Genomic DNA, 19280 nt, shown 5'->3' with positions numbered 1-19280 from the left:
GTGGATATAATTGTCCGGTGAATTGGTTTGGCAGTGTGAGCAGTTGTTGGTAGACGTAAAGCCCATCTTGAACATTCCGATGACCTGTATAGTGCACTCTATGTAGTATTTTGTATTGAATTAATTGAAGACTGGGATTTCTAATTAGATGAAAGGTTTTTAAGCAAATCTGAGACCAGAAGTTTTGGTCTAAGTTAACTGATAAATCCGCTTCCCATTTTGCAATAGGGAGTGATATTGATTCATCTATTTTAGAAAGCATTCTGTATATTTTGGATAGTAATTTGGGGGTTTTAAGAGTAAGAAATTGAACCACACTTGGTGGTGTTTGTAGTTCAACTTGACCCGGTTTAAATTTCTTTTTTACTATGGATTTAATTTGTTGATATTCTAAAAATCTTTTCTTGTTGATCCCATATTGTGTAACTAGTCTGTCAAATGAAATAAATTCTGTTCCTTCTAGTATATGTTCTAAATATTTGATTCCTTTACCACTCCAATCTGAAAAGTTTATCATATTATTGTTTTGTAATATGTCAGGGTTGTTCCAGATAGGTGTACGTTTGCATGGGATTAATGAAGACTCTGTCAACTTCAGAAACTCCCACCATGCTGTCAGAGAAGAGCTAATGTTGACGCTTTTGAAGCATTCATGTCGTTGAATGTTTGAGCTGATAAATGGTAGATCTGAAATCTCTAGATTATTGCAAAGTGCTTGTTCTACATCTAGCCAAGGTTCATCTAAGAGGGTATGTTTTAGCCATCCTGAGATAAATTGGAGCCTGTTGGCTAAGAAGTAGTGCTGAAAGTTAGGTAGTTCTAATCCTCCTTTATCCTTGGTCTTTTGTAGTGTTTTTAAGCTTATACGTGGGGGCTTATTTTTCCAAAGGAATTTGGACATATATGAATCTAGAGATCTGAACCAATCTTGTGGCGGTTTAGTTGGGATCATTGAGAATAAATAATTTATTTTTGGTAAGACCATCATTTTTATAGCGGCAACCCTTCCCATGAGTGATATGGGTAGACATTTCCACCTAGCCAGATCGCCTTCTACTTTCTTTAAAAGTGGGATATAGTTTAATTTAGTTAAATCTGCAAGCTTGGGAGAAACATTAATACCTAAATATTTTATATTTCCCGATTGCAGTGGAGTAGAAGAGGAATTATGGAAGGAGCAATTAATCGGAAGGACTGTAGATTTTGACCAGTTAATTCAGTAATCTGATATTCTTGCAAAAGAGTTTATCAATTCAATCACCCCAGAGATATTGGTTTGTGAATTTTGGAGAAAGAGTAGCACATCATCCGCATAAAGGCTGATTTTATGTTCCACGTTCTTGCATTTTATGCCCTTAATTACTGAATTCTGTCTAATTGCTGCTGCTAGTGGTTCAATAAAAATTGCAAACAGTGAAGGGGAGAGTGGGCATCCCTGCCTGGTGCCCCTCAGGAGACAGAAGCTGGAGGATGTCTGGTCATTTGTTCTGACACAAGCTGTTGGGGAATTATATAATATTTTTAACCAGTTGATGAAAGAAGATCCAAAACCAAATTTGTGTAAAGTTGCAAATAGAAATTTCCAGTTAACTCTGTCAAACGCTTTTTCTGCATCTAAAGAAAATATTGTAGTTTCAAGGTTTTTACTGTATGAGTAGTCTATCAAATTAAGTAATCTACGTGTATTTGTTGATGAGTGCCTACCTTTTATGAAACCAGTTTGGTCAGGATGAATTAAGAGAGGGGTTATTTTCTCTAGTCTCTTCGAGAGAGCTTTGCAGATTATTTTAAGGTCTACATTTATAAGGGATATTGGACGATAGCTTGAGGGATATACAGGGTCTTTGCCTGGTTTTAGCAGGAGATTAATGTTTGCAGAATTCATATTTAATGGGAGTCTGCCATTTTCTTTGATTTCCAACAGCGTTCTGTAAAAAATTGGGGCTAAAATCGTCCAGAATTCTTTGTAGAATTCTGCAGGAAAGCCGTCTGGACCTGGAGCCTTATTATTGGGCATACTTATCAGGGCTTCCTGGAGTTCACCTGGTGTCAGTGGCGAATCCAATGCCATTGCTTGAAAGTCTAATAATTTTGGGAGAGTTATGTTGTCTAAAAACTGATCAATTTCCTTTTTAGATGGGTTTATTTGTGGTGAATACAACGTTTTATAGAAATCCCTGAAGATGTTGTTTATTTGTTTCGGGTCATATACTGTGTTCCCAGATGAGTCTTGAACAGCACATAGAGTTGTTTTTTCTTTATTTATTTTTAGCTGGTTTGCTAGAAATTGACCGGATTTATTACCATGTTCATAATTTTGTAAGCGTAGTCTTTGTACTAAGAATTTTGTTTTTTTATCAATTATCTCATTTAATTCTAGTTTTGTTTTGCGTATTTTGTTCAATGTTTCCTGATCTTGGTCGGACGCATAGGCTTCTTCTAGTGATTTGATGGTTTTTTCTAATTCCTGAATATTTTTGTTTTCTTTTTTCTTTTTATGTGATGAGAAAGAAATTATTTTACCTCTCATCACAGCTTTCCCTGCTTCCCATAGAACAGAAGCTGATGTTCCGGGAGTGTCATTAAAGTTTAAATATGAAGTCCACTCTTTTTTTAAATATTTAATAAAGTCTTCATCTTTAAGCAGTGATGTATTAAATCTCCAGTTTTTACTTGGCGTAGTATTATTCTTGTGCATTAGTGTTAAAGATACAGGAGCATGATCGCTGACAGCTATAGGGTGAATCTCAGTGTCTGAAATGTCACTCAGCAGTGAGCTGCTGACCAAAAAATAATCCAGACGAGAGTAGGAGTGATGGACATGTGAGAAAAAAGTATATTCCTTACTGTTGGGGTGAAGGGAGCGCCATGCATCGCAAAGACCAAAGTCGCTCATATACTGTTTGATTATATTTATGGACTGCCAATTACGCTGAGTTCCTGCTGTATTGAGCCTATCCATTTCTTCATTTAGTCCAAGGTTGAGGTCGCCTCCAAGAACAAGTGTGCCATCTAAGTGTTCAGAGAGTGCACTGAAAAAACTGTGAAAGAATGAGGGATCATCAACATTTGGACCATATACACTTACAATACATAGCTTTTTATCAAGTATAGATAGTTTAATGATTAAGAATCTGCCCTCTGGATCTATAACTGTATCGAGTACTGTGAAATTAATTTTTTTATGGATTAAAATTGCTACTCCCCTTTGTCTAGAATTATAACAAGCTGAGAACACATTAGGAAACTCAGGTGTTTTAAGTTCATTCAAACCTCTAAGAGGTCTGTGGGTCTCTTGTAAAAGGACAACATCTGCCTGTAGTTTTTTGAGTTGGTTAAATATTTTTAACCTCTTTTCTCTGGAGCCAGCTCCGTTTACATTCCATGTAACGAATCTTAGTGCACCCATAGATGTCTGTGTATAACTAGGGGTGTGCGCTGTGTGTGTCGCTTAGACAGGTGGAGAGAGTACATCACTTGTTCGTAAATAAAAAGAGGGGGAGAGAGAAAAAATGTGTGGTGAGATGCTCCCTGAGTCTGACTATGTGTGTGCATATTTACTAATATGAGTACGCTTGGTTTAAGTGTGTGTATCCTATACGACTGTGTGCGCTGTCTGATGTAAATGTGCTGCCGTTGAGCGCATGGCTGTGCGTGATCGTGCTGTGCGTATGTGTCCAAATAAAGGATGTTGTTTGTGGATGAGTGTGGAAGCAGGTGATCGAAGCAGTGAAAGAAAGAAAAAAGAAAGAAACCAAGGACAAGGGTGAGCAGCATAAAAACAAGAGGGGGAAAAAGAGGGAAAAACGAGAGGAAAAAAAAAAAAAAATCCGGAAACATTCCGATCAAACCATTGACGGAGAGTGATGGTGTTCATTCTGCTATGAAATCACACCTAAGATGTGATTTGATACTAGTAAGTTAAACAGATGTTAATGCAAGTTAGTGTGAGTGGGTGGGGAAAGGGTGTAGCGGATTCTTATCTGGTGTGAAGTTAATACAGCCACGGAGTGATGTCGGGGTCGCGGTGGAGCTGTCCGTCCACGTACAGCCGGTCCACAGCGATGACAGCGCGGGAGCCCTTCTGGATGAAGCCGCGTCGGATTGGGAAGAGGACCCTGCGTCGTTCCAGGATCTCTTTGGGGAACTGGTCGTTCACGCTGAAGTCCGTTCCTTTTAATTCCCTGCCGCGGCTTTTCACCTGTTCCTTTTGTTTGTAGTGGCCGAATTTGGCCACGATAGGACGTGGTCTCCCGGCCGCAGTCCGAATGGGGCCGAGGCGATGCACCCCATCGAAGACGATGTTCTTCACCGTGTCCTCCGGCAGCTTCAGGTGGGTTTTGATGAAGCTTTTTACCGTGGTCTCCGCGTCCTCTCCAGCGGCTTCTGGAATACCAGAAAATACCAGATTATCACGCATGCTACGAGCTTGTAGATCTATAACTGTTTCTTTTATTTTTTTATGTTCTCTATTTAGCTGAGTAACATTGTCTGTGAGACATTTCACCGACTCCCTTAGCGTGGCATTTTCAGCAGCGAGCGTTTCCACCTGCTGCTGGCTGAACTCCAGGGACTCTCGCAAGGATTTAAATTCCCGGTGAAGAATCTCCACCAAGGACAGCCTTGCATCGAAACTGGACAGTCGTTGGTCGATTGACTCCAGTATGTCGACAATATCTTTGCCGGCTGGCGATGTTATGCCGGGGGAATCTGCCGGGCGAAGTCTTTTCGACGACGGCGTGTCAGGTTTGGCCGGGGAAGCTGCACACTGGGCCTTCTTCATCACGAGATCCTGGAAGCACTGATCAATGTAATCTTGGAGAGCCTCTAAACTCTCCCCGTTGTTCTCCAGGGTGTTGGAGATGATTTAGACAAATGTTGTTAGTTATAAGACAATTGATAAGTGTATTTGGTTATACTGAAGCTTAAAGGAATTTATTCAAATCTAAACTACCATTCGCTTTAATTTTCCGCCAAAATCTCCGGCGTCTGACGTCAGTTACAACATGAGTCGCTTACCTTGTCCGTCACTTCCGTCACTTACCTCTCCCTCCTTCCTTCCCACCACATATTTTCAAAAGCGCTCCGACGTTTTCGGAGACATCTGTTACCCACCAGCTCGATAGCTAGCCGGGGTTCAAGGCTCACTAGAGCCCGTGAGAACACCGGACTCCCGGCAAATCGTTTTCAAACCCACCACTGTCTTTCGCTACTCAGGTTAAACATGATATATGAGTCACTTAGATAACTTAAAAATGTTATTGTTTGGCTTTTTTCAGTATTTTATTTGTTCCTGAGTAAATCTGTTTGGCTGAGATTAAAGTTATAGTTTTTACACAGCTGAATAAACGTCAAGCAGACAGCTGATTATCAGAAGTGTGAGATGCTCAAGAATTTACTCCAGTGTCCTGATATATTTTAGATAGCAAGGAGCAGACGGCTGCGTTTATTAAACTTCACCAAAACAATCTGCAAATTTCATTAAAAGTTGAATAAACTATCATCTTGTCTTTATTTTTAGTTAGCACATACCTTCTTCACTTCAAGCTGTAAGCTAATGATAGTTATATAAGAGCAGACGCTGCTGGTGCAATAAGCTGTACGTTTTACGTCCAATGGATGCATGATCTGATTAGTCGACTAATCGCAAAAATAATCGGTGACTAGTCGACTATCAAAATAATCGTTTGTGACAGCCCTAGTGCACACACAGTTCTGGAAGGCTAAGCAGCTTGGAAAGAAAAGTGTCTGGACTTGTTGCTTGAAGGTGTTTCACCTCTCATCCGAGAAGCTTCTTTAGTTCCAGGGTCAAATGGTGGAGAGTCCCAGATTTAAGCCCTAAGTGTCCCCCCAGAGGGTCATGGACCCCCTGTGTGAAAAAAGGTGCCTCTGTTCAAAGAGGGTCGGAGAACAGAGGCGGTGGCTTAGGACACCAACTGTCTGCCATCTATAATCCAGAACCTTCACAGACAGAGTTCTGGAAGGTTCTCCGTATTTAGCCGAAGGGTTTCTATATCAGACCCTCGGTCTGCAACTAGCCTGCAGAAATGTGGACTTAATTTATTTCACAATCTAAACTATGAGTCTGGATCATGAAACCTGATATCTGTCTTCATTTGATTATAATGAATTCAAATGGCTTCCTGTTGATAGCACAACAAGACACTGAAATTCTTTGGTCGTCTGTTTAATTTTGTGGGAATATTTCCATAAATCCTGCAGCAGCGGTTTGTAAGAAAACAAGGACACATTTATAAAGCTCCATATTTCTGAAGCACCACTCTCAGACTGACCGACCACGAAATCCTTTAGTCCAGCTTGGAAATCACAGATTACTCATTGTGACGCATCAAACGGTGCACCTTTATGACAGGTAAATATTAAATCCAACTGCACATGTGCTGCTTTTCAGTTCTGAATTCTTTAGACAACAGATCTAAAAGTTTATGTTTTTTAAGAGCACAGGTCAAAGGTCAGAAGCACAGATGCAGTTGTTAAGTCATCACGTACTCTGTGTTTATTAAGGCTGTTGTGTTTTTAACATGTTTTGTATCTTGTTCTATTTAATCTGAACAAGCCCCTAAAAACAGTCAGTGATCACTGTCGGCCTCTCTCGGTTTTTACCACCACTGTTCATTTTAAAGCTCAGTTTTTAAACCCTTGTGATGTAACTACAGCCCAGCCCATGCAGCAGTATATTAATGACTAACCTGGTATTGTGGATGGATTATCTCAGTTGTTCTCCTGACTGAAGTTTGGTCCGTTTACAGCATCCTGCCATGCGATTGCATTTGTCCCGAACCATCGGGAACCCTCACGTTAGCTTTTATTGAGTGGAAAAAAGTTAGCGTTCATCCTCCAGCTTCACTGTGTTTATGTTATGCTAACATAGCTGTGTCGCTAACGATCACGTAGCACATCATTATATACCAGCTAGCCCAACCTCAGTAACCCTACAAACGTCACTGCTGTTTAGTTTTCTGTCTTCATTTATGTTGGAAGTGATAGCAGAGCTGTACGTTTGAATTGTTTCAGAAATCTCTCAGTCAGAACATGCTATATCATGTTTGGGTGGAAGCTAGTGAGCTAACTTCCTGCTAATGTCTAACTCTGTTAAGTTTAATAAATCCTGTTTTCATGGATGTCTGGATGTTAAACTTCATTTTTACACCTGGTAAAGCAACAACACTGATCATTTTATTACAGATTAAAGAATATAGACAGTTTTTAACTCTCAGTGAAGCCTCGGTGACCAGTGACACAGTCCCGGACCAAGATGGCAGCGGCGCAGACGCGTCTCAGACCGGACGTTGGTGGAGGCCCCACCCATTCTTTTATTTTGAAAACCACGCCGGAACAGAACTCTGTGAATTACAGAGAGAGAGATACGTGCCGAGTCAGTCCGATCCGTGAGTCGGTGAGTCTGTTGGTGTGGAAGTTTCTCGGTCCGTGGGTCCTGTCAGCGGCGCGATGTCCGCTGCCCCCCGCCACAGCCTCGCTCTTCTTCACGGCCTCCTCCTCCTCTTCTTCTTCTGTGGTAAGTTCCGCAACCAGCTGCGTTAGCATAGCATGCTAGCCTTGGTCCGTGCTGCTTATTTACTTAATTTTCTTCGAAACTACAGAGCGAGGCTCACCTGTGTGCCGCGCGGGCCTCTCACCTACCCGCTGTGGGGTTTATATTTGAATTAAAGGATCGTTTTAGCCCGCAGCTGTTCGTGTGTGCGTGTGCGTGCGTGTGCACGCGTGTGCACAAACGGAAAGCAAACGGGTTAAACTGGCACAGACTGGCTCGGTGTCACAGTCAGGAATGCCAGGTTGGTGGGGCTGAAGGCTCTACGAAGCAGACAGAGTGTGTTAAAGTGGATAAAATGTGTGTGTGTGTGTGTGTGCGCGCGCGCGCGCGCGCGCGCAGGCAGCTCTGGCATAAATCAGCGGTGACTGTTATTGGAGTGAAAGCTGTAATCATAATATTTCTGTGCGGTGACACATGATCAGAGAAGCCTGGGTGTTCGGGACATGAAATCGATCATGTTTCACAGTGGGGGGGATTCCCTCTGTACAGGCGTCCCACGGGGGGGGTTTTACAGTGTATTTACCGGATGAAATGTATAATAATATTTCCCAGAGCAGGTTTGGGATGTGCGCTTCGGCTCATGTTATGATTGTGCACAGATACACGAAGATGCGCCTCGGGCTGCTGGACTGACTCACCTTTCACTTTGTCTTTCAGGATTCTTTAAACCTGAGATAACGGAGATAAAATAAGAGTTTTTATTCAAAGTCGTGCTCCTAAATACAGTATTACAGTAAATGTACTCCAAGAAGTATTGCATTAAAATTGTACTTTGTGTGCGCGGTGTTTTCAGTTTGTTGCCTGATATTGATGAGTGTGGCCGTGTCCGTGAGCTTTGATGGCGTCTGTGTTTTCGGGAAACTCTGATCTGAGCTCACTGCAGTTCCTGATTGTCTGTTCCTCATAGCTGCAGGATGATGTGAAAGAGCTGACAGGAGAATAAACTCATGGTGTTAAAGTTTCTGCAGAAATCATCTGTTCCTGGTAAACATAAATGGGAAGAGGTCAGGGATTTACTCTGAGACAAAACGATTTGACAAACAGCATAAAAACGTCGTGTTCCACTTCCTCTCCCGCCGCTCTCTTCTGCTTTTCTTTGAAAGACTGAGACTGTGTTCACACTCAGGATAAAGATTCTCTAACAGCACCCACAGAATGAAAATAAACCTGCATGACTCTGAAACCAAACATGGAGGAAAAAGCTCTGTGTTTGCAAAAACCGAAGGCTGTTCCAGTTCCTACGTTTGAAGCATCAGAGCGCCTCTGAAACAGGCAGCAGGGTCAGCGAGAAATCAGGCGATAAAGAAGGAAAAAACTTTATTAACCGTCCTGATTTCGCTGTGCCGTCTGAGCGCAGAGCACACAGACGCTGTGAGAGCACGCCACTCTGACCGGGAGAAGAGCTTCTTCTGTCTTGTCTGTTTTCTGTTTGTTGCCATGTATCTGCTGACCTCGCTGTGTGCTGACACGCAGCCGTGTGTGACTCCTCTGTGCGAGCGACACACACCTTTTATTGGGGTCAAAAAATTGATCTGAATCAGTAAAATGGATCCGAGCTTTGAATAGAGGCTCACAGAAATGAGGCTGTGCTTCAAACAATTCTGTTTTTATGCCGGCGTCATCCAGCCCCACAGGTCCTTCAGCTCTCAGTGTGACGTATATTTGTTTAGTGTGCACACCTCAGCCTTTGTCCTCTGTGTGTGTGTGCGCGCGTGTGTCGTATCAAAGTGTGTGAGTACATCATTTCAACAGCAAAGTCTTCATTTTCTGTGTTTCCCTTTAGTGATCACAGCTTCTACTGGTGTGTGAGGGTCGGCTCGTGCAGTGTAGGGTGACTGTTCAATAACTGGTCAATAACTGGTTAACAGTCGGCCAGTGTGAGGCTCGCTGGTGCTTTATGGTTTAATGGTGGTGATAATAGTTTTACAGGGAGTCATTTAGAGTCGGTCAGCCTGGATGAACCTGCAGGACTCTGCTGACTTCATGACGAAGGTAAGCAGTGCTGTCATGACAGGTTCCCAGTGGTCACATTGGTTTCATACTGATCTGTTTCAGATGGCTGCTGCTGTAACGCACAGCTCTCCCCGTCAGTATGTCTCTAGTATTTGTGTGCAGACTCTGGTGCTGTGTGAGCTGCTGATCGTTGTGTGGATTCACTTTCATTTCACTTTGCCTCGGTGTGTTTCTCTCTGATTCATGACTTGAGTTTCACTGTGAGTCTGAGGCCACGCCTGTGTCAGTGGCGTGTATCTGCAGGCTGAAGGACACTTCTCTTCCTCACCTCAGGCACAAATCGCACAAACACAGTTTCCTGTAGTTGTGTGCCTGCGGTGGTGAAGGCTGGCACGTCGTTACTCAGGGCGGTGAGCCGACACCCTTTGTTGAGCCGACAGTTTCACCTTGAAGTTGTTCTGCTTTGGATTCGCATCAGTAACACGTTTAGCGCACAGACCCCCCCACACTCAGCTCCCTGTCACTGCACTGCATTTAACTCATACACACCATCAACATGTCCACGCTACACTCGCTTCAAGTACGTTTGATGCTTGGAATGAATGTTCCCGTGTTTCTGGTCCTTCAGAAGTTCAGCAGATCTCCACCTGCAGGGCTGAAAAACTTCAGCTCTGAGGAAATCATCGAGTCAGCTTTAAAGCCACTGCAGGAGTCCCGGTCTGAAGACTCGGCCTGTGTTTGTTAAAGCAGCTGTGAGCAGCTGTGTGATGCTTCCTTTATATCCTTTAGATTTCTTCTGCTCTGCTGTGTGTATAAAAGAGTCAAAGTGGTTGAAACATGAAATAAATGCCGTTCCTGAGTGTTGGTGACTTCCCAGGAGCGCTCAGGCTGAGGCGCTGTGTTCAGAGAGGCGCACAACCCAGCGCTGGTACCTTCACAAAGTGCATTGTGGGTAAACGTTGAGGCTCGGTGTCTGCTCGGAGCGTCTTCAGGCAAATAATCCTCACCGCTGAATAATCTCAGAGTGGCTGTGATTCTGGGGGATTATTGTTTTGTTGCTGCGGCCAGCACATCTGGATCCAGGTGTGGGGCAAGTCTGAGCTCGGTCTTTATCCACAGTTCCTCCTTCACTCTCACAAATGCTTTCTCGCTCATATTTTTATTCTGCTCGGAAACACCTGTGCTTTATTTCTGTCCCTGGGGCTGCTGGGTAAATAATCACTCTCACTCCCAGTGTGGTCAGGTTGGTCGCAGCACTTCCTGTTCCTCGGCAGACGCTGTGCTCGTGTTTTTACTCGATGTGCAGACGCTTGTGTTCGTGGCTGATACGATTATTGTTATTCTGATCACAGCCGTGTGGACCTGATTTACAGCTGCGGGGCCAGCAGCTAAGGATGAAGGAACAACATAAGGGTCATGTGACAAGTTGATGGTTATTTTTCAAAATAAAAGCCTCATTAGTTATAGGACCTAGGGATGGATAATTGGGGAGGGAATCAAACACGGGGTTCGTGTCCCAGACTGAGGTCACAATGACCACCTGTGGGCCTGAAGACAGAGACTAGAGGCAAGATGGCGGCAGCTGATCTGCTGTGTGTGCGTGTGCACGTGTTACAAACACTCAGACCACATGTCTAGAGCCTTGCACACACATGTTTACTTTCTCAAAGACAGAAACAGGAAACAGAAATCTTTTCAGCTCGGTGTGTCATCAGCGCGGCCTGACAGGAATCAGTCCTGAAACATCAGCCTGATTTGATTACTGATTGATTGATTACCAATAATCAGCATCAGGCCTGAGGAATCCTCATTGATCGGTCCTGTCTGATATCTCTTTTTATTTGGACCCCGCCCTCTAAGAGCTGGGGTTGGATGGCCCTTATAAACAGAAGAAGATGAATGTATGTCACTCTGTTTCTGTCCTGCAGGTGGAGCCGATGGATCCGAGGTGCCGCCTCCTCAGAACGTCATCACGAAGACCTTGAACACCAACTACACGCTGAGCTGGGACTGGGCGCCGGGCGCTGCAGGGACCCACGCCGTCACCTTCACCACGCAATATGTGCCGTAAGTCTGAGAATCACGAGGGCGGGGCTTATTGACCTGTCAGACGGTGGACACAGGGGGGCGTGGTCCACCTGAAACATGTCTTCTTGATTCAGTTCAAACAGGTTTGAGCTGAGAGAAACTAACTGAGCCAGCTTTGAAGTCAGTTACCATGGTAACACAGCGCGCTGCTCTGAGGGGGAAACCAGCCCTGAGTAAAGAAAGACATCATCAATGGAGCAGGATTCACCATGGCAACGGGCGGCTGAGGCTGCGGTAACCCCGCTAACAGCTGATGGAGGAGTCGCCTTTCACAACATCTGTCGTTACGACGGCGCCGTGGAACATTTCAAACCTGCAGCAGAGTCTGAAGTTCAGCTTCTTTCCTCCTGGCGGCTGAATCGCTAAAGATGTGAAACTCCTGTTTCTGTAAATAAAGCCGAGCTGTGTGAGTGATGGCTCCTCTGCTGGTCTTAACATTAAACTTAGCCTTCCTCCAAATGGAGGCTCTGCTCCTTATCCCGCCGTTGCCATGGTGACTCCTGGTATCGGGCTCGCTTTCACGGACTCGGGCCTGGGTCTCCCTGGGTTGTTAGTCGGGTCCTGATGGTGTCAGCTGATGCGAGCAGCTCGATGCGGTTAATCCAAACCAGCGACAGGAAGCTGTCAGAGAGGCTTACTGGAAACCGGCTCAGGCTCAGTAACAGCCAGCTCTTCCTCATACTTGAAGCACAGCTCGTGTCCCGGCTTGTGTTTCTCCTCTCTGGTTTCACTGGAATTCATTTGAGACGTTTATTAACCACCTGGCCTGCCATCATGTGATCACATAAAGACCTTTTAACTCCTCACTGATATTTTAATACGAATTTAAGTGTAAGTTAGAGTGTGCTCCATGCCTCAGAGAGCCGTGGAGCAGCCTTCCTCTTCACAGTTTTCCTCCCTCGTCCCCATCATCCTGCTTCCACAGGCGTTTACCTCCCAGCCCTGAACTATGAAACAGACGTCACCTGTTCAGACACGTTTATTGAAACACGGCTGGCGTGTTGCTGTGGTAATTTGATTTTATTCAATGAAAGCTCTCCCTCCACTAATGTGTTTTCATGTTCTCGTGTCCTCAGGAGGTACCAGCTGAAGTTTAAGAAGAAAAAGACAAACTGGATCACGGCGTGCAACCAGACGTCACACCGGTCATGTGACATCACACGGTTCAACCTGCACTACCTGGGCATCTTCGTGCTCCGGGTGCGAGCCACTGTGGACGGGCAGCATTCGGAGTGGGCGCAGAAGGAGTTCTGCCCCGATAAGGAGGGTAAGACGAGTACTCGACTTTCCAGGAACTGCGATGTGCACATGCTGCAGCAGCGTGTGAGCACACGTGTGAGCTCACCACAAACCATCAAAAACAAGGTGTTATGACTCAGAGGCGAACAGCCTTCACACGGTATCGGTGCAACAGCCGAGAGCTGCGCTCAGTAGAGATAAAGATCTCCAGCTTCAAATGTCTGACTGTGAATCGTGCGTCCATGTGTGAGGCTCTCATCACTGAAGTAAATGAACCAGAATCAGTCACAGGAAGTCTGTGCAGGTGTTCATTACACATCCTGGGACCTGAGCTCACCTGTTCTCTGAACCATTAGTGTAGATACACTCAAGCCCACAGTTCTGACCTACCTTTTATTCAACCAGCGAGTTCATTTTTCTTTTTTATCCTAAGTGACGCGGGTGTCTCTCAAAAGATACTAAGACGATGTCCAAGAGGCATCGTTGTGGAAAAAAATATTTCTCAGCTTTTATTTACATTTCAGCAAAAAGTGTCACATCCAAAATTATTCATAGTCTTCTTAGAAAAGCCTTTATTGGCAATCAGACTCTTCCTATAATTGCAGATCAGTGTTTCGCGCGTCTCCACAGGTATTTTTGCTCATTCGTCCTTAGCAGTGAGCTCAAAGTCTTTCAGGTTGGAGGGTCTCCTCGCCCTGGTCTTCAGCTCGTCCACAGAGTCTCAGTTGGGTTGGAGTCAGGACTCTGGCCGGGCCGCTCCACAGCGTTAATGGTTTTGTCTGCTAACTGTTGGTTTTGCTGTGAAATGTCCGCTGGTGCCTGAGGCCAAGTCTCTCTGCAGACTGCCTGATGTTGTTGTTGAGAATCTTCATGCTCTTCGTTCACTGTGATTCGGTTCCCACCAGCATGTTCGACAGTGGGGATGCTGTTCTTTCATTTTTTTACACCCAATTAAAGAAACGTCATTGTTACTAAACAATTCAATTTTTTCTTCCTCCGACCAAAACACAGAAGACCAGACGTCTTCTTTGTCCAGATGAGCATTTGCAAAGGCCAAGCAGGTATTTGTGCGCCTTCTCTGGAGAAGTGGCGTCCTCCTTGATCTGCATCCGTGGAAACTGCAGCCACTGGAACTTTGGAAAACATTGAGATATGGCCTCGTAGCTCTTTCCTGACTTGTGCGCAGCCACAGGGCCTCACTCCTCTGTCTTAGCCATAACCGTCAACAAGCCTGCAGAGAGCTGCTGTTTGTCACCTGCTGCATTGATTAAAACAGCTGTTCCCAATGATTAGGTCATTAGGATGCTTGAGAACAGCTTGTTTTGTGTTTGGATGGTGATATAGGACTGTGGATTTTCCACTGTGACAGTGTGTTATAATTATGGGCTTGGCTGTATTTGCCTAGCTGAGCCTGCACTGTGTGCTGCCTCACATATACCAACATGCAAATATGCAGACCGAGCAGCAGAGCTGTCTGCATGTAGACGACGGACACCACAAACGTGTCGCAGTGATTTGAGTAATCGAGTATTTCATCGATTGTGGTCTGTCGCCTCACAGTAACAACGTCCTGGGTTTGAATCCAGGCTGTCTGCCTAAAATGGCAAAGCCTTAAAATAAGTACGGTAGTCCACCCCGTGCCCCCCTTTAGACGCAGCCCTGCCATGTAAGGATGAGTCTGTTTGTTGTGATGCCTGTAAGCTAACGGCGGGGATGCAGAGCTGGAACGGGCGCTGCTACAAACACATTTTGTTTCTACCTGTGGAAGAGGCTCCGCCTCTTTGTCGACAGACTCCATCTTAAACTGTGACATCAGACTGCAGGCTGCGTGGGCACGCCGCTCTCGCACACGTCTGCACTGCAGCGGTGGTTTTGTTGTTTGGTGCGGTGATAACATCGAAGCACGCTGTGAGTTATTCCAGTTATTCAGTGCATACTGAGATCACTGATCAGAGCGAGGCGCAGGTCTCAGGTCAGTGTGGGCGTCTCCAGACTCACCAGCTGGTTTGTACCTGTGCTGATGATGATGATGACGGTCCGGAGGAGGAGCCGTCAGAGGTTTATGTAACGCCTGCTGAGTGTGTGATAGTAGAAAATGTTCCTGCTCTTATTTTTCTCTGTTCAGCCTTTGAATGTTACGATTAATATTTTCTGTTCTTTTCCTCGTGTCTTTATCTCTGTAGAAGATTTCAGTTGTTTTTGTAAGATTGCAGTCAGGTGTTGCTTAAATCTGCTGCTGGCGTCAGACATGCAGAAAGAAAGAGGAAGGAAGCAGCCGATGGGGAGAAATCAGGACACCTGTCACTTCCTCTGTGGTTGTTATTTCAGCATTGGTCCAGCTGCAGAGGTTTCAGGCTCTGCCCGGGCTCCTTCAGTAGACGGTCACATGGTGTTTAAGGACCGCCTCCAGGTGTCAGAGCAGGTAAAACACCTGCTGATCAGGTGAATAAATGTGATCTCCTCTCTGTCCCATCTAGCGGCTCTGGGGCCTCCCAGCAACGTGACGCTCGCTCCTGCTGGAAGCGACCTGGACGTGGTCCTCACCGACCCGCTGACCAGCAACAACACCTCCATGAGGGAGCACGTCCCCAACCTGTACTACCATGTCCAGTACTGGGAGCGCCAGGCTGATGGGCAGGTAGGAAGCTCCTCCCACTTCAGTGTTACCTGTTCTCTTCGTGCGTGTGTGTGTGTGTGTGCGTGTATGTGTTTATTCTCGCCTCCCCAAGACGCTTCGGTGGAGAACAGACGCATTTCCTGTGTGAATCTCGCCGTACTTCCTGCCGCACTTCCTGCCAGCTGGCTGCAGTCGAGCGGCGAGCTGAAAACTGGTTTGATGAGGAAGAAACAGGTTACTGCAGCACGTCCCAAAATAAGCCGAGCGCGTGACGAGCGAGTCGATGATGAGGGTGAACGCCACACAAACACGACATGCACGGAGGAATCGAGCGCCACCGTGTCAGACAGCTCAGAGCCTCACACAGAAACACGGGAACCTATCAGAGCCCACCACATCTGCAGAAGGACCCGCCCCCTCGGGTCAGCTGACTGACTCGGACTGTACAAAGGCGGTCGAGTGAGTGGACGGGACACGTGAGGGTCTCAGGAGAGTACGGCTATGCCTGTGTGTGTGATAAAGGTGACGATGATGATGAAGACGTGGTCCAGCTGCAGAGGTGCAACCTCAGTGTTTGTTGCTGAGCACAGATCAGCTGCAGCGATCATGTCGGCACAAACGTGTTCAGCACCAAACCCCCACACAGGAAACCACACAGACGGTCACGTTTACACTCATGATGGAGTTTAAGTTAGACTGAAACGCACACAGACGCACACACACACAGTCCTGTTTGCAGTCTGTCCTGATTGGCTGCAGTCAGGCTGGCTATTACAGGACTGATGATGATGTCTGACTGCATGTTGATGCTGGTGCGTGGCGGTCCGCTCAGAGTGATATTCTGTGCCGTTACCCCTCTGACCTTTGCCCCTCTGTCCTTTGCCCTTCCCCCTCAGGCCTCGCCTCATAAGCAGCTGAGGATCAACACCACCATGGTGACGCTGCCGGGCTTGAAGGCGTGGACCTGGTACTGTGTGAGGGTGCAGTCTCGCTACGACTTCTACTCAAAGACCAGCGACTTCACGGTGCCGCACTGCATGCAGACCGAAGGTAACGCCGTCACTCTCACTAAGCTTGGCGCTCTGCTTCCTGCAGCTGTGACAGCACAGCCTCCACTCGGGCTGAGTTTAAAATCATCCACATCCCTGTTCAGATGGATTTTAGTTTGAATAAAGCCATGTTGATTTATTCAAACCTGAATCGATTTTTAAATATAAATGTGTTTTTCCAGAAACGCCAAAATCTCAGGTCAAAGTTCACAAAACTGCACCTCACAGAAACGTCATTACTTCAGCTCGCCCTCTCTCGCTCTCTTTCTCTCTCTTACTCTCTCGCTTGCTCTCTCTCTCTTTCTCTTGCTCTCTCTCTCTTGCTCTCTCTCTCGCTCTCTCTCTCTTGCTCTCTCTCTCTCTCTCTCTCTCTCTATTGCTCTCTCTCTCTCTCTCTCTCTCTCTCTCTATTGCTCTCTCGCTCTCTCTCTCTCGCTCTCCACGCAGTGACACATCAGAGGAGAACCAATCAGGTGTCAGAGCGTAAACTCGTCCAATCACAGCCTGCAGAGGTGATAAGTGAAGTTCTCTGAGGGTCTGAGAGGGTGGTCACATGGTCTGTCACCATCTTCATGGTGACAGCTGTGACTCTGAAGGCGGAGCTCCTCCATCTAACGGCGTCTGTTTGTTTCCAGGTTCGATCCCCTGGTGGAACATCTTCCTGTACTTCCTGGGCTCGCTGCTGTTCTTCTTCCTGATCGTGCTGGGAACCATTTACGCTTTATTCAGGTGCTGCAAGACCATGAAGGATGTTCTGAACCCGTCCGACCAGATGCCCTCCCACCTGAAGAAGGTAGCTCGCGGTTAATGAGCGGGTGGTGTTCACCTGATTTATTTAAACGATGAACTGGAACACTTATGATGAGGTGTGATCGGGGCGTTTCTCTGTGATGTGCGCATCATCAGCAGCTCTTCTTCTTCTCTCCTCTGTCCTCCTGCAGTACCTCTGCAGCTCTCCGGGCTCCGACATCCCTCGCCTCCTCACCCCGGACTCTGAGTCTGAGCTGCTGTGTGAAGGCGTGACCATCTGTCCAACGCCCGCCGTCCTGGAAATCCACATCCCTCCTGCCGAGGAGCTGGCGGCGCCCCCCTCGGGCCTGGAGCCGAACAGCAGGTCAGTGTTGGCGTGTTCATTAGAGAGCGTTCATGATGGCGGTCCGGCAACTCCAGCTAAACTGTGTCTCTGTGTTCGCAGCGTCAGGCACAGCCGGCAGGACAGCAGCAGCAGCGGCGACTCCGGCGTCTACTCCTCTGGCGGCGGCTCATCCGGAAGCTCCGCCCTGAAGCAGCTCAGTGCCGTTCACCACAACCACGTGGGGAGCGATGACAGCTTTAAGGGTTTGTTGGACCCTGAGCGGCTGAACCTGCGGGAGATGACGGCCCACCTCAAGAGCCAGCCCGAGGTCGCAGACGAGGGCATCGTGGACGTGTGCGTCTGAGCGAACAGGAGACGGGTCCGTTGGAAATGTGCGGCGTGCCTTTTTTCCACCGGTCACTGTGAAACGAGCGTCTCTTTTTAAACACAAACATTGAAATAGACTTAACTGCTGAGCCACGCCCCTCACGCAGAAGGAACGAGTCGTGCTGGAGCGTCGCCGTTTGCAGCTGCTGATCCTGGTTCAGGCAGACAGGAAGTCCTGCTGGTGCTGACTGAAACATTCCTCCTTCAGCCGCTACCGTCGTCTTAACCCTCGCCACGCAGCTCGACGCTGCACGCCATCATGCATCACTTTAACTTTCACAGGTAGCTTGCAGGTGCTAGCATTAATCAAAGAGGAAGCAGTTCATTACGTGAGCGCACCTGGCTACAAGCATGACGTCTCCTCTGTGGGTGGCGGCCTCTGTGTCGCTTTCATTTAATCTTCGTTTTACTGTAACAGCACGTTTTATTCTTCCATTTATGGTTCTTATAGAATCTCTCTGTTCTGGTAACTCTTGCTTTCTTTATGGGTCTGTCTTACCTCCATCTGCAGCTTATGCTCCGCCCACACGGTGATGTAGAAACCGAATCTGTGGCATGTATCAGCAGGACAAATCAAACAGGATGTCGAGTAATTATAATCAAAGAAGCATCAGTCGTGTGGTTTGACTTCCTGCTCTGAATCGCCCCGCCCATCTGCTGACCTCTGTTAACCTTTGTATATAAGCTTGTTGTGCAGCTGTGTTACAATCAGAAACTAAATAAACTCCTGAAAAAAACCAAACTCGCTTCATGTTACTGTGTGCAACATCTTCTCGTTCCAAACCCTCGTTTCACGTTTGATGACGCAGTTCCTGTGACGTCCAGCAGAGGCAGCAGTGAGTCAGTCCCCACACATGTGGTTAACAGACCATCCAAGAAGTCTGAGCTGAGTCTTTCTGTGTTTGATATGATATGTGTTTGAACTGCTCTTGTTCTGTCAGGAACCTATGGAGTACACGGGACAGACCTGAAAAAGTAGTCCGTGCAGCCTGAGGTGAATATTTAACCAGAATTATGCCAGAAGCCTGCTGATGATGCTGGGGCGTGCCTTTCTGAGGAACGTTTATCAAATATTAGAGGCTTGCCCGTGACCAGTACTAGCATTGGCTGATGCCTCCTCAGCTCTAAGCTTTCATCCAAACAAAACAAGCTAATGGGAGATGAGACGGGAGCGAGGGCCATCTTTTATGTACAGGTGATGGTGGTGGAGAGAGACTGAGGTTTCAGTAATCTGTCGTACTTACATATAAGCTGAGTGATGTTCTGTGACGTTGCCGTGCACAGACAGGTGAGACTTCA

The 19280-nt window shown here is 46.5% G+C and overlaps 1 protein-coding gene across 1 annotated transcript; it reads left to right on the top strand.

Annotated features, from left to right (window-relative positions):
* The first annotated feature begins 7354 nt into the window (after window positions 1-7354).
* On the top strand, window positions 7355-18723 carry LOC134644427 (interferon alpha/beta receptor 1b-like). Its single transcript, XM_063497478.1, has 8 exons — window positions 7355-7537; window positions 11455-11593; window positions 12691-12881; window positions 15331-15491; window positions 16367-16520; window positions 17155-17312; window positions 17461-17633; window positions 17715-18723. The coding sequence occupies exons 1-8, from the start codon at window positions 7471-7473 to the stop codon at window positions 17956-17958; spliced, it is 1287 nt and encodes a 428-aa protein (XP_063353548.1). The 5' UTR covers window positions 7355-7470; the 3' UTR covers window positions 17959-18723.
* The last annotated feature ends 557 nt before the right edge of the window (window positions 18724-19280 follow it).

The sequence above is a fragment of the Pelmatolapia mariae genome, linkage group LG16_19 (assembly GCF_036321145.2).
Source record: "Pelmatolapia mariae isolate MD_Pm_ZW linkage group LG16_19, Pm_UMD_F_2, whole genome shotgun sequence".
In the NCBI taxonomy this organism is placed as follows: domain Eukaryota; kingdom Metazoa; phylum Chordata; class Actinopteri; order Cichliformes; family Cichlidae; genus Pelmatolapia; species Pelmatolapia mariae.
This window is presented reverse-complemented; position numbering and strand designations above follow the sequence as displayed.

Excerpts from the sequence above, each read along its gene's own strand:
- LOC134644427 (XM_063497478.1), top strand. The coding sequence starts at position 7,471 with ATGTCCGCTGCCCCCCGCCACAGCCTCGCTCTTCTTCACGGCCTCCTC. Across the intron at positions 15,492-16,366 it reads AGCGCCAGGCTGATGGGCAG|GCCTCGCCTCATAAGCAGCT; the intron begins GTAGGAAGCTCC and ends CTTCCCCCTCAG. Across the intron at positions 17,634-17,714 it reads GGCCTGGAGCCGAACAGCAG|CGTCAGGCACAGCCGGCAGG; the intron begins GTCAGTGTTGGC and ends CTGTGTTCGCAG.